Below are 21,438 nucleotides of genomic sequence, written 5' to 3' on the forward strand. Positions count from 1 at the left end.
TTGAATCCACGTCCCTTTGGCGTGTTGGAGGTTAGATAAACCCTCCCTAGTGAGTCTCTTGTAGACCACGACAATGTGGTCTTGGGAGGGTTCGATAGGGTTATCCGATTTCAATTCAAACAACTTCCCAAATTATTTTAGAGTTAATCGCACATCGTTGTTTAATAATCAGAATTATACATGAGTGATTATAGCATTCATTTTAATAACATTAAAACTAGAGATAAATTCTAATGTTAAATAATCATAAGTATCATGTTGCATTTGGAACAAACCACTCATGCCTATACCCTTAAATAATTTTTCTACATATTTATCAAGACCTAATCTAGATAATGTAGGATGATGAACAAAACGGATTGAGATTACCTGCCTCTGGATGAGAGTGAGCATCCTTGCCCGTTGTTCCGTCGAGGTGATAAGAACCTCCTCCCATCCCGGTATTTGAAGCTCCGGGTCGACCATTGGTTGTTGTTGCCTCGAACTTTTGCCCCTTTGTTGTTTAAAACGTTTGGAAGCCATATGTAGGTGGAAAATTGGGTATTGAAGCTTTCTCTCTCTAAGGGTTAGAAGAAATTATGAGAGAAAGTGGGAGAAAGTGGGTGGAAAATGTAGAGGGAGGTGTGAGGATTGAAAATGTGTAAAAATTTTAAGGTTTTGATGGGTGAATTGGAGGAGATCTTGGAAAGAAAGTGAGGTTGAAGGTTTGAAAATGGAGGTTTTAGAGAGAGAAAGTGTGAATGAGGAAGAAGAAGTAAGAAAGAAAAAGAAAAGAGAAAGGGAGAAGGAGGAATAAAACCTCCTGATAAATAGGCGCGCCCGATCGGGCAAGCCTCGCCCGATCGGGCTAAGGTATGTCCTTCTGAAATGTAAAGTGCACGCATGATCGGGCGCAAACACGAACCTGAAAATCGCCAATTTGCTTGCCCGATATTTCTTTTTGTGGCACTCGATTTCTCCAAAATTCCGCCCGATCGAGTGAAGATTCCCTTGATTTTCTTCCTCACTTGCGCGCCCGATCGGGACTCCTTGCCCGATCGGGAAAAATAATGCTCTGATAAAATCAATATTTTGCGCCCGATCGGGCAAAAATTTCTTCAATTCTGACCCTTAGGTGTGCGCCCGATCGGGCCCGTACCCAATCTTGGAGCTTCTCTTTTCTTCGCTTTTTTCTCTTGAAACCTCCGTACTTTGTGATCTAAAACCTGTACAAAACACTCATGAAAGGTAAAATTTCACTTTCTTCACCTCCCTAAAAAGAAATAAAAATAAAAATAACGAAAAAATTAGTCTAGAAAGCAAGAAATACGGGTTGCCTCCCGCAAAGCGCTGGTTTATCTAGGTCCCGCACGACCCTCTTACCACATTGAAGCTCAAAGTGAATCGGAACCGCTTAAGTGAAGTAATTCAACTGCACCAATCGTAGCCCCCTCATGATATAGCTTGAGTCTTTGGCCATTAACCTTGAACTCGTTACCATGTTCGTCGAAAACCTCCACAGAACCGAATTTATTGGCCCTTTTTACAATAAAAGGACCCGACCACCTTGACCTTAACTTTCCTGGGAAGAGTTTAAGTCGAGAGTTGAACAGTAACACTTTATCACCCTCTTTGAATTCTCTCGGAAGGATCATCTTGTCGTGCCACCTCTTTGTCTTCTCCTTGTAGACTTGAGCACTATCATAGGCCGTCAACCTAAATTCATCGAGTTGGTTAAGTTGAAGTAACCTCTTTTCTCCCGCTAGTTTGGCATCCAAATTGAGCTCCTTAATAGCCCAATATGCCTTATATTCCAATTCGACCGGGAGATGACATGCTTTACCGTACACGAGTCTATATGGAGTAGTACCTATAGGGGTCTTGAATGCAGTTCTGTACGCCCAAAGGGTGTCATCCAACTTGTCGCTCCAATCTTTCCTTGACTTTGCCACCACCTTCTCTAGAATGGCCTTGATATCACGGTTAGAAACTTCAACTTGGCCACTAGTTTGGGGATGGTAGGCTAAACCTGTCCTATGGTAGACACCATACTTTTTGAGGAGGGTGTCTAACTTCCGCTCATGAAAGTGAGATCCTCCGTCACTTATTATCGCTCTAGGCATGCCATATCTTGGAAAGATGGTCTTCTTGAAAAGTCTGTGGACCACCTTGGCATCATTGGTAGGAGTAGCGATGGCCTCAACCCACTTGGATACATAGTCGATGACGACAAGAATATAGCGGTTCCCTTTTGAAGAAGGGAACGGTCCCATGTAATCGACACCCCAAACGTCAAAAATTTCAACTTCTAAAATTCCGGTTTGAGGCATATCATGCCGCCGCGAGATGTTTCCAGTCCTCTGGCAAGAGTCACAAGCCTGCACAAAAATGTTATCATCCTTAAACATTGTAGGCTAATAAAAACCCGACTCATTAATCTTGGCCACCGTTTTAGTGAGGCCATGATGTCCTCCATATGGTGAGGTGTGGAAACTAGTAAGCACACCGTGGACTTCCCATTCGGGAACACACTGTGAAATAATCCATCTAGACACTCACGAAACAAAAAAGGATCATCCCAAAAATAATGTTTAACATTAGAAAGGAATTTCTTTTTTTGTTGGTAGGACAAGTCAGGAGGTAGAGTACCACCCACTTAATAATTAGCAAAATCTGCATACCATGGGTGTTGCTCTACAACTGCATATAGGTTGTCATCAGGGAAATAATCATCTATAGGAAGAGAATCCTTACCCTCATCATACCTGATACGTGACAAGTGGTCTGCCACTACGTTCTCTACTCCCTTTTTATCTTTTATTTCGATGTTGAAATCTTGGAGCAAAAGAACCCATCGGAGTAGCCTTGGCTTTGATTCCGCCTTAGCTATCAAGTACTTCAACGCTGCATGGTCAGTAAAAACAATGACTTTAGAACCAACAAGATATGATCTAAATTTTTCTAAAGCATATATAACAGCAAGAAACTCCTTCTCTGTAGTGGCATAGTTGACTTGGGCCTCATCCAAAGGTTTTCTTGCATAATAAATAGCATGCAAAACCTTATTCTTCCTTTGTCCTCGGCAAGGGTGCCAAATTTTGACAGGGTAAAGTCGTATCCCCTAATCAAAAGTAATTACCTAAGTCCTATAACTAAAGTAGATAGGGAAGTAGGGTCGAATCCACAGGGAAACAAGTCTTTCTACTCCTAATTAATTATTATAATCTAAATTATCAAGGTAACCAATATTGTTGTAAATAAAGACTATACTACGAAGAATAAGATCGGAGGAAATAAAGTAGGGAGAAATTAAATATTAAAAGACCTAGGGCATAGGTTCACTAATAAACAATAATCCAGGGCAAATCATAATAAGAAATCATCAAGCATTGATCAATCAGATTATAAAGGGCTTTCGCTACGTATTATAATCACAGAGTTAATTTACCGGTATTAAATCTCATATGTCGAATCTCGACTTAACCATTTATAAATTAGTCCGCCTATTGAAACTAAGCCTAAACATAAATTCTCATCTGTTGAATCTCGAATTAATATTGCTAAACTCATACAATTAAATCTGGCCAAACCTAATTGCATAACATTAAATCAATTAATAGGAAATTAACCAAGCATTGATAATCAACAATCACAAATTTACCCCTTCATAATATTTATTAGATCCCCAAAAACCCTAGAAATTAAACTACTCAAGCATCAACATATCTAAACTAATCAAATAAATAAAGCAAGACATAATCAAAGAAGTAAATAAAATAACTGAAATTAAAAGAGAAGAAATTGTTACCAAAAGAAATCTAGATTAAAGAAAGTAATTAAGAACAAAGTTGAGAGAGAATTTAAGAGAGAGAAAATATCCTAAGTAGAGAGAGAAAATCTAAAAGAGAAGGTAAACAAAAATTACGTACATAATTCGTACTTAAACACTCCTAAAACAAAAACTAAAACAAAACTAATCAGCTACTTAGAAAAACATGCGCCCGATCGGGCCCGACTTTTTACTCTGCCCCTTGCTAGTATGCTGCGCCCGATCGAGCCTACGCTCACCCGATCGGGCACGCTTCTTCCTTGAGGTTGCTTTTGCGCGCACCCGCCCGATCGGGCATATGCTTGCCCAATCGGGCCCGGCTTTTTCTTCGAGGCTTGGATTTCGATTGGGCTCGATTCCTCGGCCCAATCCGGATTTCCTCATCGGGTCTTGATTACTTGATCCAATAGCCCCGGTATCACATACCGAGACCTTAATCACCGGTTCTCACCGATCTTGGGCTTCAAGAATGGTCGTGTGCTTCTAGCTTCTGTAGTCGATCCATGAAAACCTGGGAAAATGCTCTAAAAGTGCAATTTCCTGTAAAACTCAACTAAAACTACGAAAACACTAGAAAACACAAATTAGTAATAAAAGTGGCCCTAAAGAGCCAAAAACACAACTAATTATGACCACGAGACGGGGATAAAACACTATAAATTGGACATATCAAGTATAAATACTTCTCCGTAAAACGAGTTTAGTACTTTTTCTTAACCTTCTTTTTACTTTCTTAGATTTTCTCTCTCTACTTAACTTTTAGATTAGTTTCTCTCTCATATACTTTGTTCTTAATCTATTCTTAATTCCACATTTATTTGGTAACTATTTCTCTTCTCTTAATCTTAGTTGTTTATTTTATTCTTTTGATCATGTCTTGTTTTATTGCTTTGATTAGTTTAATTTTTATTATGTGTAAGTAATTCTATTTCTAGGGTTTGTAGGGATCCATAAATAATATAAAAGGGTAATTTATTGTTGTTAATTGTCAATGCTAGATTAATTTCCTATTGATTGAATTAATGCTCTGTGACTAGAATTGCGCAGATCTTTTATGCATGAGTCTAACAATATTGATTCGAGATTAGACGGATGAGAATCAATGTTTTGGTCTAGTTTTAATAGGCAGGTTAATTTATAAATGGTTAAGTCGAGATTCGAAAGATGAGATTTAATACCGGTAAATTAATTGTGTGATTGTAATACGTAGCGAAAGCCCTTTATAATCTGATTAATGTATGCGTTGATGAATGATTATTATATTCTACCCTGGAATATTATTTATTGGTTAACCTATGCCCTAGATCCTTTTATTCATTGTTTTCTCCCTACTCTTAATCTTCGTAGTTTAGTTTCATATTCAAATTTATATGTTGGTTACTTCATAATCTAGATTATATTAGTTAATTAGGAATAGAAATACTCGTTTCTCTGTGGATTCGACCCTACTTCCCTATCTACATTAGTTAGAAGATTTAGGAATTACTTTTGATTTAGGGATACGACTTTACCCTGTCAAAATTTGGCGCCGTTGCCGGGAAAACAGTTTTATTTTTATTTCTGATTATTTTTGTAGTCTAGGTTATTTCTTTTTGTCTCAGAGAACATTAGTTCTTTGAGGAAAATCTCATATTTGCTTTTAGTTTTTTTTTTGTTTATGCCTTGGTGTTCCAGATCAGGGTACATCTCATTCGATCCCGAGATCGAACGATCCTTTCATAGACAGAAGAACTTCTACAAGCAAATTCTGGCGGACTCTGGTGATAATAATAATCACCGCGATCCTCCAACTGGTTCTAGCGATTCAGAGGTATCATCAGATCCAGAATCAGAGATGACGACTCCAAAGAAGCTTAGTGATTACTCACAACCAAAGCTTATCACCGCGATCCTCCAACTGGTTCTAGCGATTCAGAGGTATCATCAGATCCAGAATCAGAGATGACGGCTCCAAAGAAGCTTAGTGATTACTCACAACCAAAGCTTACCGACTTTCCACATCTCACTCCCACTCCGGCTCTTGATGGGGTACAATTTGAGATTAAACCCCAATTTATAACGATGATAGAGAGGAAGCAATTTAGTGGAGCTAAGGGTGAAGACCCAAATCTTCACATTGCAGACTATTGTCAATATTGCAATACCATCAGGCAATCCGGGGTCATACAAGACCAAATCAGGGAGATTCTCTTTCCTTTCTCTTTAACTAGAAAAGCTAAATTGTGGTTTAATGGTTTAAATAGAACTGCACTTGGTATAACTGACTGGGAAACTCTTGTTTTGAATTTTTATAACAAGTATTATCCTGCACAGAGAACAACCGTACTATGGAGTGCAATTCAGAATTTTGCCCAAGAAGCCTATGAAACTTTATATGAGGCTTGGGAGAGGTTCAAGGACCTACAAAGAGAATGCCCCCACCATAATTTGGCACAATGGCAGTTAATCCATGCCTTTTACAATGGCATTGGAAATTCATTTAGAATAATTTTAGATTCTGCAGCTAGTGGGAGATTTATGAATCTTAATGTTGATGATGCAGGTCAGGTTATTGAAGATATGGCGATACATAATTCCCAATATGGGAATCCTAGAGGCTTTGCTAATAAGGGGAAGCACAGTGTTGACTCTGTATCCTTTTTGCAAGCTCAATTAACCTCTATCTGCCAAAAATTAGATATTCTTAGCACTGCTAATATAGCTAATGTTTCTGCAATTAATAATAATGCTAATGAGGCTTTCTGTGAAAATTGTGGAATTATAGGTCATTGGGAACAAGATTGCAGGAGTTCCGTGGAGCAAGTTAATGCCTTTCAAGCTTATAGGAAGAATAACCCATATTCCAACACCTACATTCCTAGGTACCGGAATCATCCGTACCTTTTCTACCGGAGCACTAATGTTCAAAATCCACCACCACAAGAACCACAAGCGCCACAGCAACAGCAGCAGAAATATTACCATCCCAATGCTGGCCAGAAGAACCAACCACAACAACCCTCCTCATCTTCCGACCCCGCTGGTAGAAATTAGAGCGATGCTAGTTAATATGCAGAAGCACATGAAGAGTAGAGTAGATGCGCAAATTGATTCAATTCTAGCACATAATAAAATTGTAGATAATCAAATTGCGCAACTTTCCGCTACTCTACAAGCCCGCCAACAGGGAGCTCTGCCAGCACAGCCGACCAGGCCTACTGATCAAGCCTATAAAATTACTCTAAAGAGTGGTTCAAACTGTGAAGGGCCCCCTATACCCAGAGTTGATGAACCTGTTTTAATAAATAATGCTAATCTTGATTCAGTTAAACCAGACAATGTAGCTACGAGCCAGTTCATGAGATCGGTGTAGCTCAAGTTTGAAGGAATACAAGGAGCAAGTTCATGAGATAGCTGAATGCATGCGGTGGGGGCATTATCTTTGGCATGAACCCACCAAAATGGCCATTTCAAGACTGCCTACCTTAGTGTTCATCATCATCACCAAGTCGAGCGCACGAAGATGAACTAGGACGAAGTAGAGGATTGCTCCCCTACTGCTAGGTGCGAGCGCGCACGAGGGTGGTGCGGCCGCGAACCTGGGTGGCGCGGGCGCGCCTGCCTAGGTCCCTATTCCGTAACCATTTTCTCGCGGCTGGGCCTCCCCCTTGTTGCGACTGCACCTTCCGGGGTTTCTTTTGGGACGATCTAACTAACTCTTCTTTTGTATCTTTCCTTTATATAGTATTTCCTTCTATTTTTGGGGAGGAGGGAGATTAAAGAATAGAATTAGATCAGAATTAGGGGACAATTAGAGAGATTTTAGAGAGAGAAACTCTAGGTTTTTAGAGAGAGAAATTCATGGTGTATTGTTGATGATTAAAGATTTCTTCATTTCCTTTGATTTTTGATCAAGTTTGTAAGGATTCCTTTTCTTTAATTCAATATATAGTTTGATCTTTAGTTTGATTTCATTTGTTTTGTTTATTGTTCTAGTTCGATTGAAGTTTGATTGATTTGTGTTTGATTTTAGCTTGTTTGATTTGATTATGATGAATTTGTTGCTTAGCGTTGTTTTTATCTTAATTTCAACGGCTAGTGGGTAGATTTCTTTCTAGGGTAATGGTGAAGCATGTATGATTAATGGATTAATGCTAATTGGGGAAAATTGATGGAGTTGACTATGTGATTAAATTGGTTGATGATCATGAGCATGTGTGTGATTAATTAAAGAGTAGCTAACTTTGATTGTTACACTAGATTGCATTGTAAGTTCACATTGATACGGACCATTGATTTGTGGCTTGCATTTAACGATTGAGGTGTCTTGTAACGTTTCTAGCTAGAGTTTATCATAGTTGATGCTAGTTAGACCTCCAGAAAAATAGCTTGATACGCTCTTTTGGTTGCATGATTGGTCTTCCCTTACATTGTTTGACTTAGTCACTTTGACCTCCAAATTAGTTGAATCCGTTACAATTACATGTGGATCCTAGCCCTAGTGTTTTACATACTTGATTTTAATTCGTTGTTTAGTCATCCTTGTCCTATTTTACATACCTACACCCTACCATTTTTGAGTAGCTTGACTTAGGCAATAGATAATCGCCCTCTGTTCCTTAGTGGTTCGGCCCTTAACTTACCAATATACTTGTGTAAGGGTGTATTGAGAGATTACAAATTTTTTTTGGCCTAGGGTAGGGGTTAGTTTCAACGACCTAGTTCCGACCCTTGTCAAAATGGCGCCGTTGCCGGGGAGCGGTGTTGTTATTGTGTATTGTTGTTGAGTCTATTCCATCTTATTCAAAAACACAAAAAAGAATTTTCTTATTTCTTTTCGGCTACACTTGTAGCCGCGTTACTAACAATTTCTTTTGAGTTTTTGCATGCATAATAGAACTCGTGATAGGTCCTTAGTTCATTTGGATCCGGAAATTGAAAGAACTCTTTCACGAAGAAGGATAGCCAACCGATCTTTGAGCCTAAGTTCCTCAAGTGAAGAAGAGTTTGAGGAAGAAGAAGAGCAAGGCATGGGATAGAATCTAAAAGTATCTTTGAAGGAGTTGGATATTCCCGACGCTTATAGGTTTGATAGCGGCATTGCTCCACCTACAACACCGGCGAACGATTTTGAAATAAGACCGGCCAGATTACTTTGATAGAACGGAGGCAATTTAGTGAAGCCAAGAGCGAGAGCCCGTTGAATCACCTAAATGAATTTGAGAAGTATTGTAATACTATCAAGGTGAACGATATTTCTCAAGAGTTCATTCGGCTAAAGTTGTTTCCCTTTTCTCTTATCGGTCGTGCCTTAGAGTGGTTGGATAAGGAGGTTAAGCCCAATTCCCTTAGGACATGGGATGAAGTCACAAAGGCTTTCTTGTCTCGCTTTTACCCACAAAAGAAGACGGCGGAGGCTAGAGCCTTGATCAAAGGATTCAAACAAAGGCCTAATGAGAATATCTATGAAGCATGGGAGAGGTACAAGGAGTACCAAAGAGAGTGCCCACATCATGGAATTCCTACCCATCAAGTGATACAAATTTTCTCCGGAGGCTTGAGTGCCCAAGGCAAGTCATACCTTGATGGAGGAGCCGTAGGTCCTATAATGAATAGGACGGAAGAAGAGGTAGTCGAAATAATTGAGGATGTGGTGAGATACTATAGAGATTGGCAAGAAGGAGCGAGAAAGTCTACGAGCAAGAGTGGCTTGACGGTTTGTTTGGTGGATCATCTCAACGCGATTAACAACTTGTCCTCCCAAATTTCAAATCTAGGGAAGGGAATGACATCAATCAAAGCCAGGCTTGAGAGTGTTTCTACGAATTAATTGAGTCATCCCTCCCAATCCAAATGGAGAGGTACACTTTCTAACTCTTCTACTTTTACTTCCAATAACATGCCATGTGGTTGTCTATTTTGTGATTCTTGTGGATCTTATGATCATGAATCTTCCATGTGTTCTCAAACTTTTGTTGATGGATGTGATGATGTTGAAAATAATGAATGTGAACATGTGAACTTTGTGTCTAATGCCAATGGTGGTCAAAGGTTTGATGGACCTAAGAATTTTGGCAATAGGAATTCTCACCCCCAAGGTGGTTTCGATAACTACAACAATGGAGGCTATAGGAACCAAGGAAACCAAGGTTTCTGAGGTAACTATAACAACCAAGGTTATAGTAATCAAAACCCAAGACATGGGTATGGAAACCAAAGTCAATCTCAAGGCTTTGGTAACCATTACCATAATGGTGGCAATAGTCAAGGCCGAGGCAATTGGAACAAAAACCAAAATCGGGGAAGTTTTCAAAATAACAACCAAAGGGGACCCCCACCTGGTTTTGCTTCAAAGCCTCAAGCAAACGGTGAAAATTCTTATTCCCAACCATCATCATTTAAGACAAATTTGGAAGAAAAGATTGATAACCAAACCAAGATCATAAAAACCTATATGGCGGTGAGTGACAAGAAATTTAATGAGATGATGACTCATAACAAAATTCTTGAGACACAAATAACCCAACTAGACAACACTCTAAAGGATTATGCTAGTCCATCCTCTTTGCCTTCTCAAGGAGTGGAACCTAAGAAACCCGTGTATTCTATCACCAATAGGAGTGGGAGAGTTCTTAATGAGGGAGTTTCAAGGTCCATTGAGGAGGATGAGGAGAGGAGTGACCCAAGAGAGGAAGTTGAGAAGGTTGCGTCTAAGAGTGTGAGTTATGAGGAGTTGCAAGAGAAAAAGAGGAGTAGTGAGAAAGAGCGTGAGGAAGTGTGGAGACCCGACCTTCCATACCCACAAAAATTCTTGAGGCACAAAATATATGAGCAATTTGGAAAGTTTCTTGCTATGCTCAAGGAAGTTCACCTTTCTATCCCCTTCACCGATGCAATTACCCAATTGCCTAGGTACTCTAAGTTCCTTAAGGAGATTTTAAGCGGGAAGAGAAAATGTAATGAGGTTGATTTGGTTAAAGTTGGGAATTGTTGTAGTGCTTTCATTCATAATGAGTTGCCTAAGAATATGGAGGATCCGGGTAATTTCTCTTTAACATGTGAGATCAAAGGGAAAATGTTTGATAATGCCTTTTGTGATCTTGGAGCTAGTGTGAGCGTCATGCTTATTCCATTTTTAAGAAACTCAATCTAGGTGAGCTCCTCCCATCTAACATAACCCTTCAATTGGCCGATCGGACTATTATGATTCCAAAGGGGAGAGTTGAGGATGTTCCTCTTAAGATAGGAGGGTTCACTATTCCCGTTGATTTCATTGTGCTTGAGATTGCGGAAGATGACCATATCCCTATCATTTTTGGAAGACCTTTCTTAGCCACTTCAGGAGCCTTAATAGATGTGAAAGGAGGCCGTATTACCTTGAGAGTTGGTAAGAAAGAGTAAAGTTTTGAGTTGAAACCAATGCATGAGTCTTTGTCTCTTGTGCAAGGAATTATGTGTGCTAATTTCCCTCGCTCTATTGATAATGTGTGCATGATCGATTCTTCAGCTAACGATGTTCTTGAGAATTGTGATGATACTTTTTTTAAGTTTTGATGGCAAGAAGGTTAATAAAGAGAAAATGATGATTCCCAAGCTTATGGACGAGGAAGAAGTCAAAATTCCTCATTGGTTTGAGCTCTATCCTCAAGATGAAGGGGATGTTTCCATGAGAATGGATGGTGAGGAACCATCCACCATAAACTACAAGCGAAAGAAAAAAGCTCGTGATTCTAAGAAGAAGAGAGAGAGAAAGAAGTTATGGAAAGAAAAATTTGCAATTGAAAAGTCTTTGAAGGAAGTTTCATCAAGAAACAACAAGAGGTTGCTAGAATTGAAAAGGAATTTGCTCTTTCTGCTACCTTGAAGAAGGTGGTGTTCTTTGACCCTCCATGATTTGGAGGAAGGGTCGAGCTTAGGACCATAAGCAAGCGCTTCCCGGGAGGCAACCCGGAGATTTTTAACTTTTCTTTTTGATTTTTGATTTTTTCTTATTTTTCCTTCTTTTAGTTTCTTTTCTTTCACTTTTCTACTTGTTTGGATTTGTAGGTTGCATTTTTGGGATTGGATTTCATCAAGTGAGCATTAGGAATGAGAAGGTGTTTGTGGTTTTTGATGTGATTATATTCGATATCATCGGAATTTGAGGTAAAAGGGTAAGAATTTAAGTGAGGTAAGATAGGGAATTTTGTGCTTTAAATTTGAAGGAATTTTTCACTTGGTGGGTTCATGTGGTGCTACCATTATTTTGGGATTTTGAACCCACTAAAATGTTGATTTGAATCTGCCACTTTCAGTGGGTTCAAGAGCCCAAATGTTGATCTTGATCGATAAACCCACCGATGAACGCACCAAAAATAAAAAAAGAAGAAGAAAAATCGAGCTAGGCACAGGTGCGGGCACGCATGTGGTTGGTACGGCTGCGCACCTGGCTGGTGCGGGCACGCACCTAGCCGTGCCCCCCTTATCTTCTCTTTCTTCCTTCTTTCTTTCATTTCCCCTTATTTCCTCCTTCTACATTTGACCCCCATCAACCTCAAACCCTTGAAACCGCACCACTACCCTCTCATTCTCATCAAATTTCAACACAAATCACTCAATTTTTCACTTTACTAATAACTTCTACATTTTCATCCAAATCATCAATTCATACTACTTTCACCAAATTAAACCTCCAATCTCTCTCCTCCATACTTGGGTATAGTTTGGGGATTTTCAATTTGGTGGGAATTGGTGGCTAAAAGTTGTTCAATCTTGCTTCATATATGGTATAATAATCTTCTCTAGCTTTTAATTGCTTAATTATTTATATATTTGCAAGTTTTGATTTGTTCATGAGCATGAATAGTAGTAGTATAATTTTTTATGATTTTGATGATTCATATTGGTTTTTAGATGATTAATTGATTTGTTTTGTTGTTTGATTTCAACTCACATTGTGTTGTTTGTTGATTTTGTAGCATTTGTGAGAAATTTTGTTGAGAAATTTGGAATTTGAATATTGGTAGTTTAGGTAGTAAGGTGATATTGTGGTATTAGTTAGTTCTTCTTGTGATTTTGATTCCGTGGGAAGAAATTGTTGGTTGTTTGGTGTTGTTTGGCAATTTGGATTGGAATTGTGATTGGTGGAATTTGAAGTTCTTGGTTGGTGAATTTTGCGGATTGTTGTTGGAAAATTTTGTGATTGGTTTTTGTGATCTTACACTTGGAGTTCATCATGTCGAAAGTCCTCAAAAACCTTATCAAGAAACGCAAAACAAACACCTCCATTGATGCACCTACCCCAAGCACATCCACCTCCCAAACACGCAAACCTACTCCACCACCCAAAAGAAAAATCCACGATAAAAAAAAGGAACCGTTACCATCAATTAAAGGAAAACCGTTTCCTCAAGCCCATAAGGCACTACTTCAAACCCAACATGTCCGCGTTGGGGATTGATGAGGATGTAAGGGAGTTGTTGATCAACCTTCGGATTGGCACATTCATCTCCCATAGCTACCACACCTATGTTGAGCCCACTCTCGAGTTTTTGCTATAGTTGAGATAGTTCCCGTAGAAGGTCAATATAGGGTTTGTTTCCAGATTTTCAACAACTTCTTCGACTATTCCTTAGAGCAATTCAATGTCGCTATAGATTTTGATCCTCATGGTGATATCTTGGATCTAGAGCCTTATATTTTTTAGGAGTATGATCAGGATTCTTGGTGGGATGATATCTCCGGAGGTGGTGAGTTTGTCACCAAACAGGCCAAGATTAGCTCCGTGTACCAACCTTGTCTTCGGGTTGTTCATTGTCTTTTGGGGTTCTCGGTTCTCCCCAAGAAAGAGTTGGGCAAGATGAGAAAATTGGGGCTCAAAATTTTATAGTTGGCCACTAAAGGAGAATATCGTGGCCGGTTGAACTTGGGGTACATCTTTGCCACTTACTGTGTAGCTTTGCAAGACCGGGACACCGGGGAGATTCCTTGTGGGGGAATGGTCACTAGGCTCTTGACCAACCTCCACCTCGATCATCATTTGCCATATAGCAAGACGGTTGGAGATGCCGCCTCCCTATACCTTGATATGAAACAATTGGGGCAAATTCAATTCATCTCCAAGCATTATGAGGAGGGGCATTATGAGTGGCTTCGGGATAACAAGCATTGGTGCTACCTTCCCAACCCATCTTTGATATCTCTCCGCCGGATGGACACCCCTAATGTGTGGCATGTCCCCAAGAGCTTCCGTCACCCCTACTTTGACTCTGATGAGGAAGAAGAAGAAGAAGAGGAAGAACAAGAATAACAACAACAACAACAACAACAAGGGCAAGTGCAACAACCTCAATTTTCTCGCTCCGACTTGGAGGCCCTAAGCAACCAAATGAGTGGGTTGCAAATTCGCTTGGAGGGCATGTATGACCAAGATTTTGAGGCCCTCTACTCCCAAATGCGAGGTATTTTCGATATGCAACAAGGTATGTTCATTCAACAACAACAACTCTATGATGCGGAGATTAACCGAGGGAACCTCACTCCCCCGGTTAACTATCCTTACTTTCCGCCCTAGCAAGGTCCTATACCTTCGCATGGGCATCCTTATTGGCAAGGGCCTTTAGTGCCCGGTACCGAGCCTCGTTCTTACCCAGACGAGCCTGGTAACTATGATTACCGTGCTCCTGGAGGGTGTGACTAAAGGGGTGACCCTAATTACCCCTATGTGCACCCTAACCATCCATTTGAGCTTACCTTGCCCGAGCAATTCACACCTCTTGCCCCTTGGCAGCAAGATAACTTCAAGGGGCATTATGGTTGGCCCGAGGGATTCACCGGAGGTTAGGATCCTTACTCACCCCCAACCTTCGATGACTACATGGGCAACAATGATTCCATTAAGGCCGGGCCAAGTGGTGGTGGTAATGATTAGTCTTAGTTCCCTCAGTTTTGTGCCTTTTACCTCCATCCCTTATGTTTTATGTGCTTGATTTGTATTGTTGGGATGTTGAGATGTATTCATGTTTAGCTTGGGGGAACTTCATTTGTATCTCGGTTGCCAATATTTGTTGTTGTTGCTTACCTTGTATTTTATTTGCCTCTTGCATGATGGTTTTCATTTTTTGGTCTCTAGTCTTGTTGATGCTTGTTGCTAGTCCCATGAGCTTGTTTTGCCATTGTTGTTGTGATGTTTTCCTTGTGATGGTGTTGATTGATTCTTGCTCCCTTATATCCAAAACCCTTGAATCCAAATCCCTTTGAATCCAAATCTTGTAGTCTAGTGTCTTTTAGTTAGTTAGTTGTTTAGTTGTTTACTTAGTCTTTCTTTACTTTCCTTTTTTTTGTCTTTGTTAGCTTAGTTTTGCTTAGTTGATCAGTGTTTTTGTTAGCTTCGTTTAGTTTTACTTTGTAGTATCTTTTTCTTTTGTTTTGAAGTTACTAACCTTTTTCTTTGTTTATAGCTTCTTTTGCTTTTCTTGTTCTCACATGGCTTTTTGATGATGCTTACGATTTTGGAGTGCAACGAAGGTGGTTCTTTCTATCGCCTTTGTTTATTATGCTATGCATGGATACCCGGTGAGACCTTTCTAATTTTTCTCTTTATTTTCTTTGGATGCATAGATTAGGTTTAGCTTAGGGGAAGTTGAACGGTTCGAGGATGATTTCTTGTTAACACGTCATGTGTTTGGGATCGTTGACGATGTTGTCATTCGATCACTTGTATGTCGATTGGGATATATGTGTTTAACTTGCTTTCTAGTTCCTTTCTCATTTTTTCCTATTCCTCCTTTATCTATGGCTTTCCTTTTCTTTTCTTTTCCTTTTATTTTTCTTTTCCCTTATTTTTACTTTGTTCTTGTCTTGGTATGTGGTATGCTTTTGAGGCTTGTTTTTCACCCCTTTTTGTTTTCCTTATGAATTGGACTTTGTACATTGGACTTTGTCTTTTGAATGAATTTCTTCCTAGGTAGTAAAGGTATGTGCGGTTTTAGAGTATGCTTGGTTGACTCTAGGATAGGTGTATGCTAAGGTAGTTGGTTTGAACTAGGAGGATCATGAAACCGGATTCTACTTGTTTGTTGTGGCATGCTTGGTAGTTGCTCCCTATAGTCGATTTGACACCACTAGTGAGTTTTTGCTACATCCATGTGAGGTTCATTGTTTTTCAAGCCTTCAACCTATTTTGTATGAGCGGCGTGGATCCTTGACTATTGCGGACCTTATCTATAAAGCTTGATTTATGATTCTTCCACCCGAGACCGAGCTATCTAGGGATGACAAAGGCATCTTTTCGGGGTGGTATTTTTCATTTTTAGGATAGTTTGTTTCATCTTTGTTTTTGGGTTTACATTTGCCTTCTTGCAACCATTTGAGCCTATTACATTCTTTTCAAGCCACATCTTTAGATCTTTGGCCTTTTGTTTCATTTTCTTTCTTTTCTTATTTTTTTTTGTGAAGCAATTGATTATTCTTGATGGAGTTTGTGGTGAAAAAGTTGGGATATGTGGTTCCCTTGATGCATGCTTGTGCTATATCTTCTTTGTGAATAATGACAAATGAGTATGAGTAAAAGCCATCCTTAATTATAAAAGGCTTGGACAAATAAGTGCAAAATTGAAAAAGCCATCATAAGATGGAAAGAGGCAAGTAAGAAGCATAGCACACAAAACAAAACAAAAAAAAATATGAAAATTGAAAAAGTAAAAACTTCAAAAATATTTTGATGTATTCTTTTCTCCTTCTAAGCATTGAGGAAAATGCTTCATTTAAGCTTGGGGGAGAAGCGTTTACGCTTTTTGTACATATTATTGTGAGTATAGCTTTGAATAATCTTGGGGGTGTAGTTGTGTTTGTTTAATGATTTCTTGATTGTGATGTTGAGGATTGATCACCCTTTTGCTTCACTATTTAGGAAAACCGCCAAATTTTAAATCTTAGCCTACGTTCACCCTTTATGCCTTACGTTACAACCTTTGGAAAATCCCTTTCGACCTAGATGTTGAGTCACTATTCGGGGGAGGGAATCATGGGTCATTGCCTAAGGACAATGGATGCATAGTCAAGATTGTCGAGTAGCCTAAATAAATCTCTTCTTCCGGTTCCTTTGAGGAATCATTGGGATGCTCAGTAAGGGGAGGTTTGAGACTAGTGGGGAGAACGCGGTAAGATTGTTTGGGATGAACTTGGATTGTGACGTCTAGTTCCTATGCTTAGCATACCTTATGTTTCAATCAACCGTGGATATCTTGGAACGTGCATACCTTGATTGCTTGAGAAAGATTTTCATTCATTTGCAATGTAGTCTCTTTGTAAGTCCATTTCGCAAAGGTTTTGTTTTCCCTTTTCCATTTTTCTTTTCTTTTTATGGTTTTGTCTCTTTGATGTTGGGGGAGAGTTATGGGTAAACTCTTAGGATACCCTTACGAGAGCATTACTCGTCCTCTAGGGCAATCTAGGAGTTTAAAATGGCTTGTTGTAGCTAAAAACAACCGTGATTCCTACGATAGTGAGTTTTAGTGTATATTCTCATCTTGAGTCTTTCTTTTTCTTTTTGAATAAGTCTTTCATCCTTATTCTTTCTTGCTTTGTTTTGCTCGAGGAAGAGCAAAATTTTAGCTTGAGGGATTTGATGAGTGTCATTTATGGCACTCATTTGGCTTCTTTAAGGATGAATTTCATGCTATTTCATAGCTCTTTTCTTTAGTTTTCCTTAGTTTTGTTCTTTATTTTTTAGTTTCTGCTTTCCTTAGTTAGTTTTCTTTGTTTGTGCATTTCTTTGTTTATTTGGTCTTTTTCCCTTTTATTTTCTTGTTTTCGTGTATTTTTAGGTTATGATCGTGTTCCGAGGATTCCCGAGCCTTCTTCTCATATTTCCCATCACTTAGGATGCCTCTTGCTTGTCATTTGGATCTCAAGTTTGAAGGAATGCAAGGAGCAAGTTCATGAGATCGGTGCATGCATGCGGTGGCGGCATCATCTTTGGCATGAACCCACCAAAATGGCCATTTCAAGACTTCCTACCTTAGTGTTCATAATCATCACCAAGACAAGCGCACGAGGATAAGCTAGGACGAAGAAGAGGATTACTCACCTGCTGCCAGGTGCGGGCGCGCCTGCCTGGGTCCCTATTCCGTACCCATTTTCTCGTGGCCGCGCCACCCCCTTGTTGCGACTGCACCTTCCGGGGTTTCATTTGGGACGATCTAACTAACTCTTCTTTTGTATCTTTCCTTTTATAGTTTTTCCTTTTATTTTTGAGGAGGAGGGAGATTAGAGAATAGAATTAGATCAGAATTAGAGGATAATTAGAGAGATTTTAGAGAGAGAACCTCTAGGTTTTTGGAGAGAGAAATTCATGGTGTATTGATGATTTCTTCATTTCCTTTGATTTTTGATCAAGTTTGTAAGGATTCCTTTTCTTTAATTCAATCTACAGTTTGATCTTTAGTTTTATTTCATTTGTTTTGTTGATTGTTCTAGTTTGATTGAAGTTTGATTGATTTGTGTTTGATTTTAGCTTGTTTGATTTGATCTTGTTGCTTAGTGTTGTTTTGATCTTAATTTCAAGGCTAGTGAGTAGATTGCTTGCTAGGGTAATGGTGAAGCATGTATGAGTAATGGAATAATGCTAATTGGGGAAAATTGATGGAGTTGACTATGTGATTAAATTGGTTGATGATCATGTGCATGTGTGTGATTAATTAAAGAGAAGCAAACTTTGATTTTTACACTAGATTGCATTGTAAGTTCACATTGATACGGACCATTGATTTGTGGCTTGCATTTAACGATTGAGGTGTCTTGTGACGTTCCTAGTTAGAGTTTATCGTAGTTGACCCTAGTTAGACCTCTAGGAAAATAGCTTGATACGCTCTTTAAAATAATAAAATGAGACCAAAAATGTAATGCAATATTACAAATCCGAGTAGTCTTTAAAAACTAAACATTCGAAGACAATAGTAAAAGGAGTAACTACATATTCTCCTCTTCATTACTCTTATCACTACTACCACTATCATTATCACTATCATTATTACTATCACTAGTGTCATCTAAAAATACATCGATGTCTTCGTCACTGTCACTGTCACTGGAGCCAATGCTTTCTTCTTCTTCTTCATCGCTTGAGATAATAAAGCCATCGTCATCATCATCATCATCATCACTATCAAGTTCATAGTCTGGAATGTCATTTGGTGGACAAAGCGTTGCATGTACTTGTGGGGAAGGACCCTGCAAAAACTCTAAATCCACCGGAGCATCAATCACCGACCTTGCTTGAGTTCTAAATACAGCCCACCATTGAACCCGATCACGTTTAAGGCTAGGGTAAGATGCATAATACACTTGAGACACTTGGTAAGATAAGACAAATGGATCATACTTGGGATACTTCTTAGTATGATTTACTTCGACAAGCTTGTATTGTTCATGAATGTTCATTCCTTTAACACAATCCATCCAACTACAACTAAACAAAATAGTCTTGTACTCTTTTTCGGGACCGGTGTAGACAAGTTCAATTATGTCGTTTAAAATGCCAAAGTACTCTCCACCGTCCTCACTTGAGACACACACCCCGTAATTCATCGTAGATTTGTGTTTGCCATAGGACTGTGTGTGGAAATTAAAGCCACCGACAAATACCTGGTTCCAAGTTCGAACACGCTTGAAAGGCCTCATAGACAATGCTCGCAACACATCAGAACTTGGTTTTTGTTCTCTCACCTATAACCTTTACGAATACAAGCATCACACTAATTGAAATGAAATATATTATATTATATTATCACAAATTAATCGAGATGCAATGTTCGAAAAGTATTATCACCTTGTGATGAAACCAATCAGGGAATTCACTTTTGCATTTCTCCATGACATCTTCTCGACGCAAATAAGTTCGAGTACTAAGAATGCAGTCCTCAAACTGCCTAATAGATTAATGACACATGGTTAATCATTGCAGCAATTATATTAAATTTAAGGGATTTTCAAAAGTTTATCGTAAACATATATACCTTTCGTATTCACCAAGAATGCCGATATTTCTTAAAATGAACAAATGAGCACGTTCGAGTTCCTTGTCATCTAAATACCGAGTTTTACCCAAATTTGACACACGACCCTTATCCACCGTGAACAGCTCTGGGATTTCATCGTTGTCAGCCAGGGATTCCACATCAGCATTCACATTTTGACCTAGATCTCGTGTTTTTGTGTCAACTGAGGGCTGAAAGTAATTGGAGCAGAAGTTTGATATCTCTTCAGTGAGATAAGCGTTGCATATGGAACCTTCAACACGAGCCTTATTACCAATTTTTCGTTTCAGGTGATTGAGGAACCTGTAATTATGTTTATGTAGCCGTAGAAGTATAAGTAACAGAAATCAATGAAAGAGATGAAAGTAAGAGTTGAGAAAGGACCTTTGATTTACCTTTCGAAAGGATACATCCATCGATATGGAACATGTCCATATAACTTGCCCTCATATGGCAAATGAATTGGTAAATGCTCCATGGAGTTGAAGAAAGATGGGGGGAAAACCTTCTCAAGCTTGCACAGGATCTCAGCTATGTTTTTTTCCAATCGCTCCATGTCGCTAACTGTAATTGTGTAGCAACATAAATCGTGAAAGAATTGGCTTATCTCTGTAATTGCATTCCATATATGGGTAGGGAGCAATTCTCTTAAAGCAGTGGGCAACAACCTCTCCATGAACACGTGACAATCATGAATTTTCATTCCATGTAACTTACCTGATTGCAAATCAACGCATCGGCTCAAATTGGAAGCGTAACCATCAGGAAACCGCAGCTGTTTGACCCACTCACACAAAACCTTTCTCTGAGCCTTGTCAAGAGAAAATGGAGCCTTTGGCATGAATTCTTCTCCTCTATCATCCTCTTGAAGATGTAGCTGGGGCCGTTTACAGTATTTAAAAATGTCATTCCGAGCTGATGGGGTGTCACAAGATTGCTTTTTCACGTCCATTATAGTGTGAATCAACTGATCAAAAAAGTTTTTTTCAACGTGCATGACATCTAAGTTGTGACGAACAAGCAGATGTTTCCAATATGGAAGGTCCCATAGAGTGCCTTGCTTGAACCATCCTTTTTTTGCATTCTTGACACGTTTCAGTGCCTCGGGACCATCTGTTGCTTTCGGGAGGTTTTTCACACATTCCCAAAGTTCCTCTCCTGACATGATGTGAGGTGGTGAACCTTTTTTGACTTTGTTTTTACAAAATGTATTTTTACTATTTCGAAAAGGATGATTTGTCGGAAGGAATTGACGATGGCAGTCAAACCAAGAAACCTTACCACCATTTTCGAGCCAAAATGCTTTGCTTTTCTGCATGCAATATGGACAAGCCTTCTTACCGGCTGTGGTCCAACCAGATAACATACCATAAGCCGGGAAGTCACTAACGGTTCATAGGATGGCTGCTCGAAGATTGAAATTTTGTTTTCTCGAAATATCATAAGTATTTGCCCCAACTTCCCACAACTGTTTCAACTCGTGTATGAGCGGCTGCATGTAAACATCCAAGTTTCCCTTAGGGTTTTTAGGACCAGGAATGAGTAACGAAAGAAACGTGAACTGTCTTTTCATACACATTGACGGAGGCAAGTTATAAGGGGTCAAAATGACAGGCCAACATGAATACTGTCCCC

The 21,438-nt window shown here is 39.3% G+C and overlaps 2 protein-coding genes across 2 annotated transcripts; one reads left to right on the forward strand and one right to left on the reverse strand.

The window, feature by feature from the left end:
* Window positions 1-10,241: 10,241 nt before the first annotated feature.
* Window positions 10,242-10,940, forward strand: LOC110725009. Its single transcript, XM_021904488.1, has one exon. It carries the CDS (start codon window positions 10,242-10,244, stop codon window positions 10,938-10,940), a length of 699 nt encoding a protein of 232 aa, XP_021760180.1.
* Window positions 10,941-18,736: 7,796 nt separating this feature from the next.
* Window positions 18,737-20,968, reverse strand: LOC110725010. Its single transcript, XM_021904489.1, has 5 exons — window positions 20,521-20,968; window positions 20,199-20,367; window positions 19,783-20,106; window positions 19,596-19,695; window positions 18,737-19,492 (listed from the first exon to the last, which is right to left on the reverse strand). Exons 1-5 carry the CDS (start codon window positions 20,966-20,968, stop codon window positions 18,737-18,739), a joined length of 1,797 nt encoding a protein of 598 aa, XP_021760181.1.
* Between the last annotated feature and the right edge of the window lie 470 nt (window positions 20,969-21,438).

This window comes from Chenopodium quinoa, unplaced genomic scaffold, assembly GCF_001683475.1.
Source record: "Chenopodium quinoa cultivar QQ74 unplaced genomic scaffold, ASM168347v1, whole genome shotgun sequence".
Taxonomy (NCBI): Eukaryota; Viridiplantae; Streptophyta; class Magnoliopsida; order Caryophyllales; family Amaranthaceae; genus Chenopodium; species Chenopodium quinoa.

Bases quoted from the DNA above. Each gene is read 5' to 3' on its own strand.
- LOC110725009 (XM_021904488.1), top strand. From the start codon at position 10,242: ATGGCGGTGAGTGACAAGAAATTTAATGAGATGATGACTCATAACAAA.
- LOC110725010 (XM_021904489.1), bottom strand. From the start codon at position 20,968: ATGTCAGGAGAGGAACTTTGGGAATGTGTGAAAAACCTCCCGAAAGCA. The intron at 20,368-20,520 runs GTAAGTTACATG...ACACAATTACAG, and splicing joins ATGCGTTGATTTGCAATCAG to TTAGCGACATGGAGCGATTG. The intron at 19,493-19,595 runs GTGATAATACTT...TAAAGGTTATAG, and splicing joins CTGATTGGTTTCATCACAAG to GTGAGAGAACAAAAACCAAG.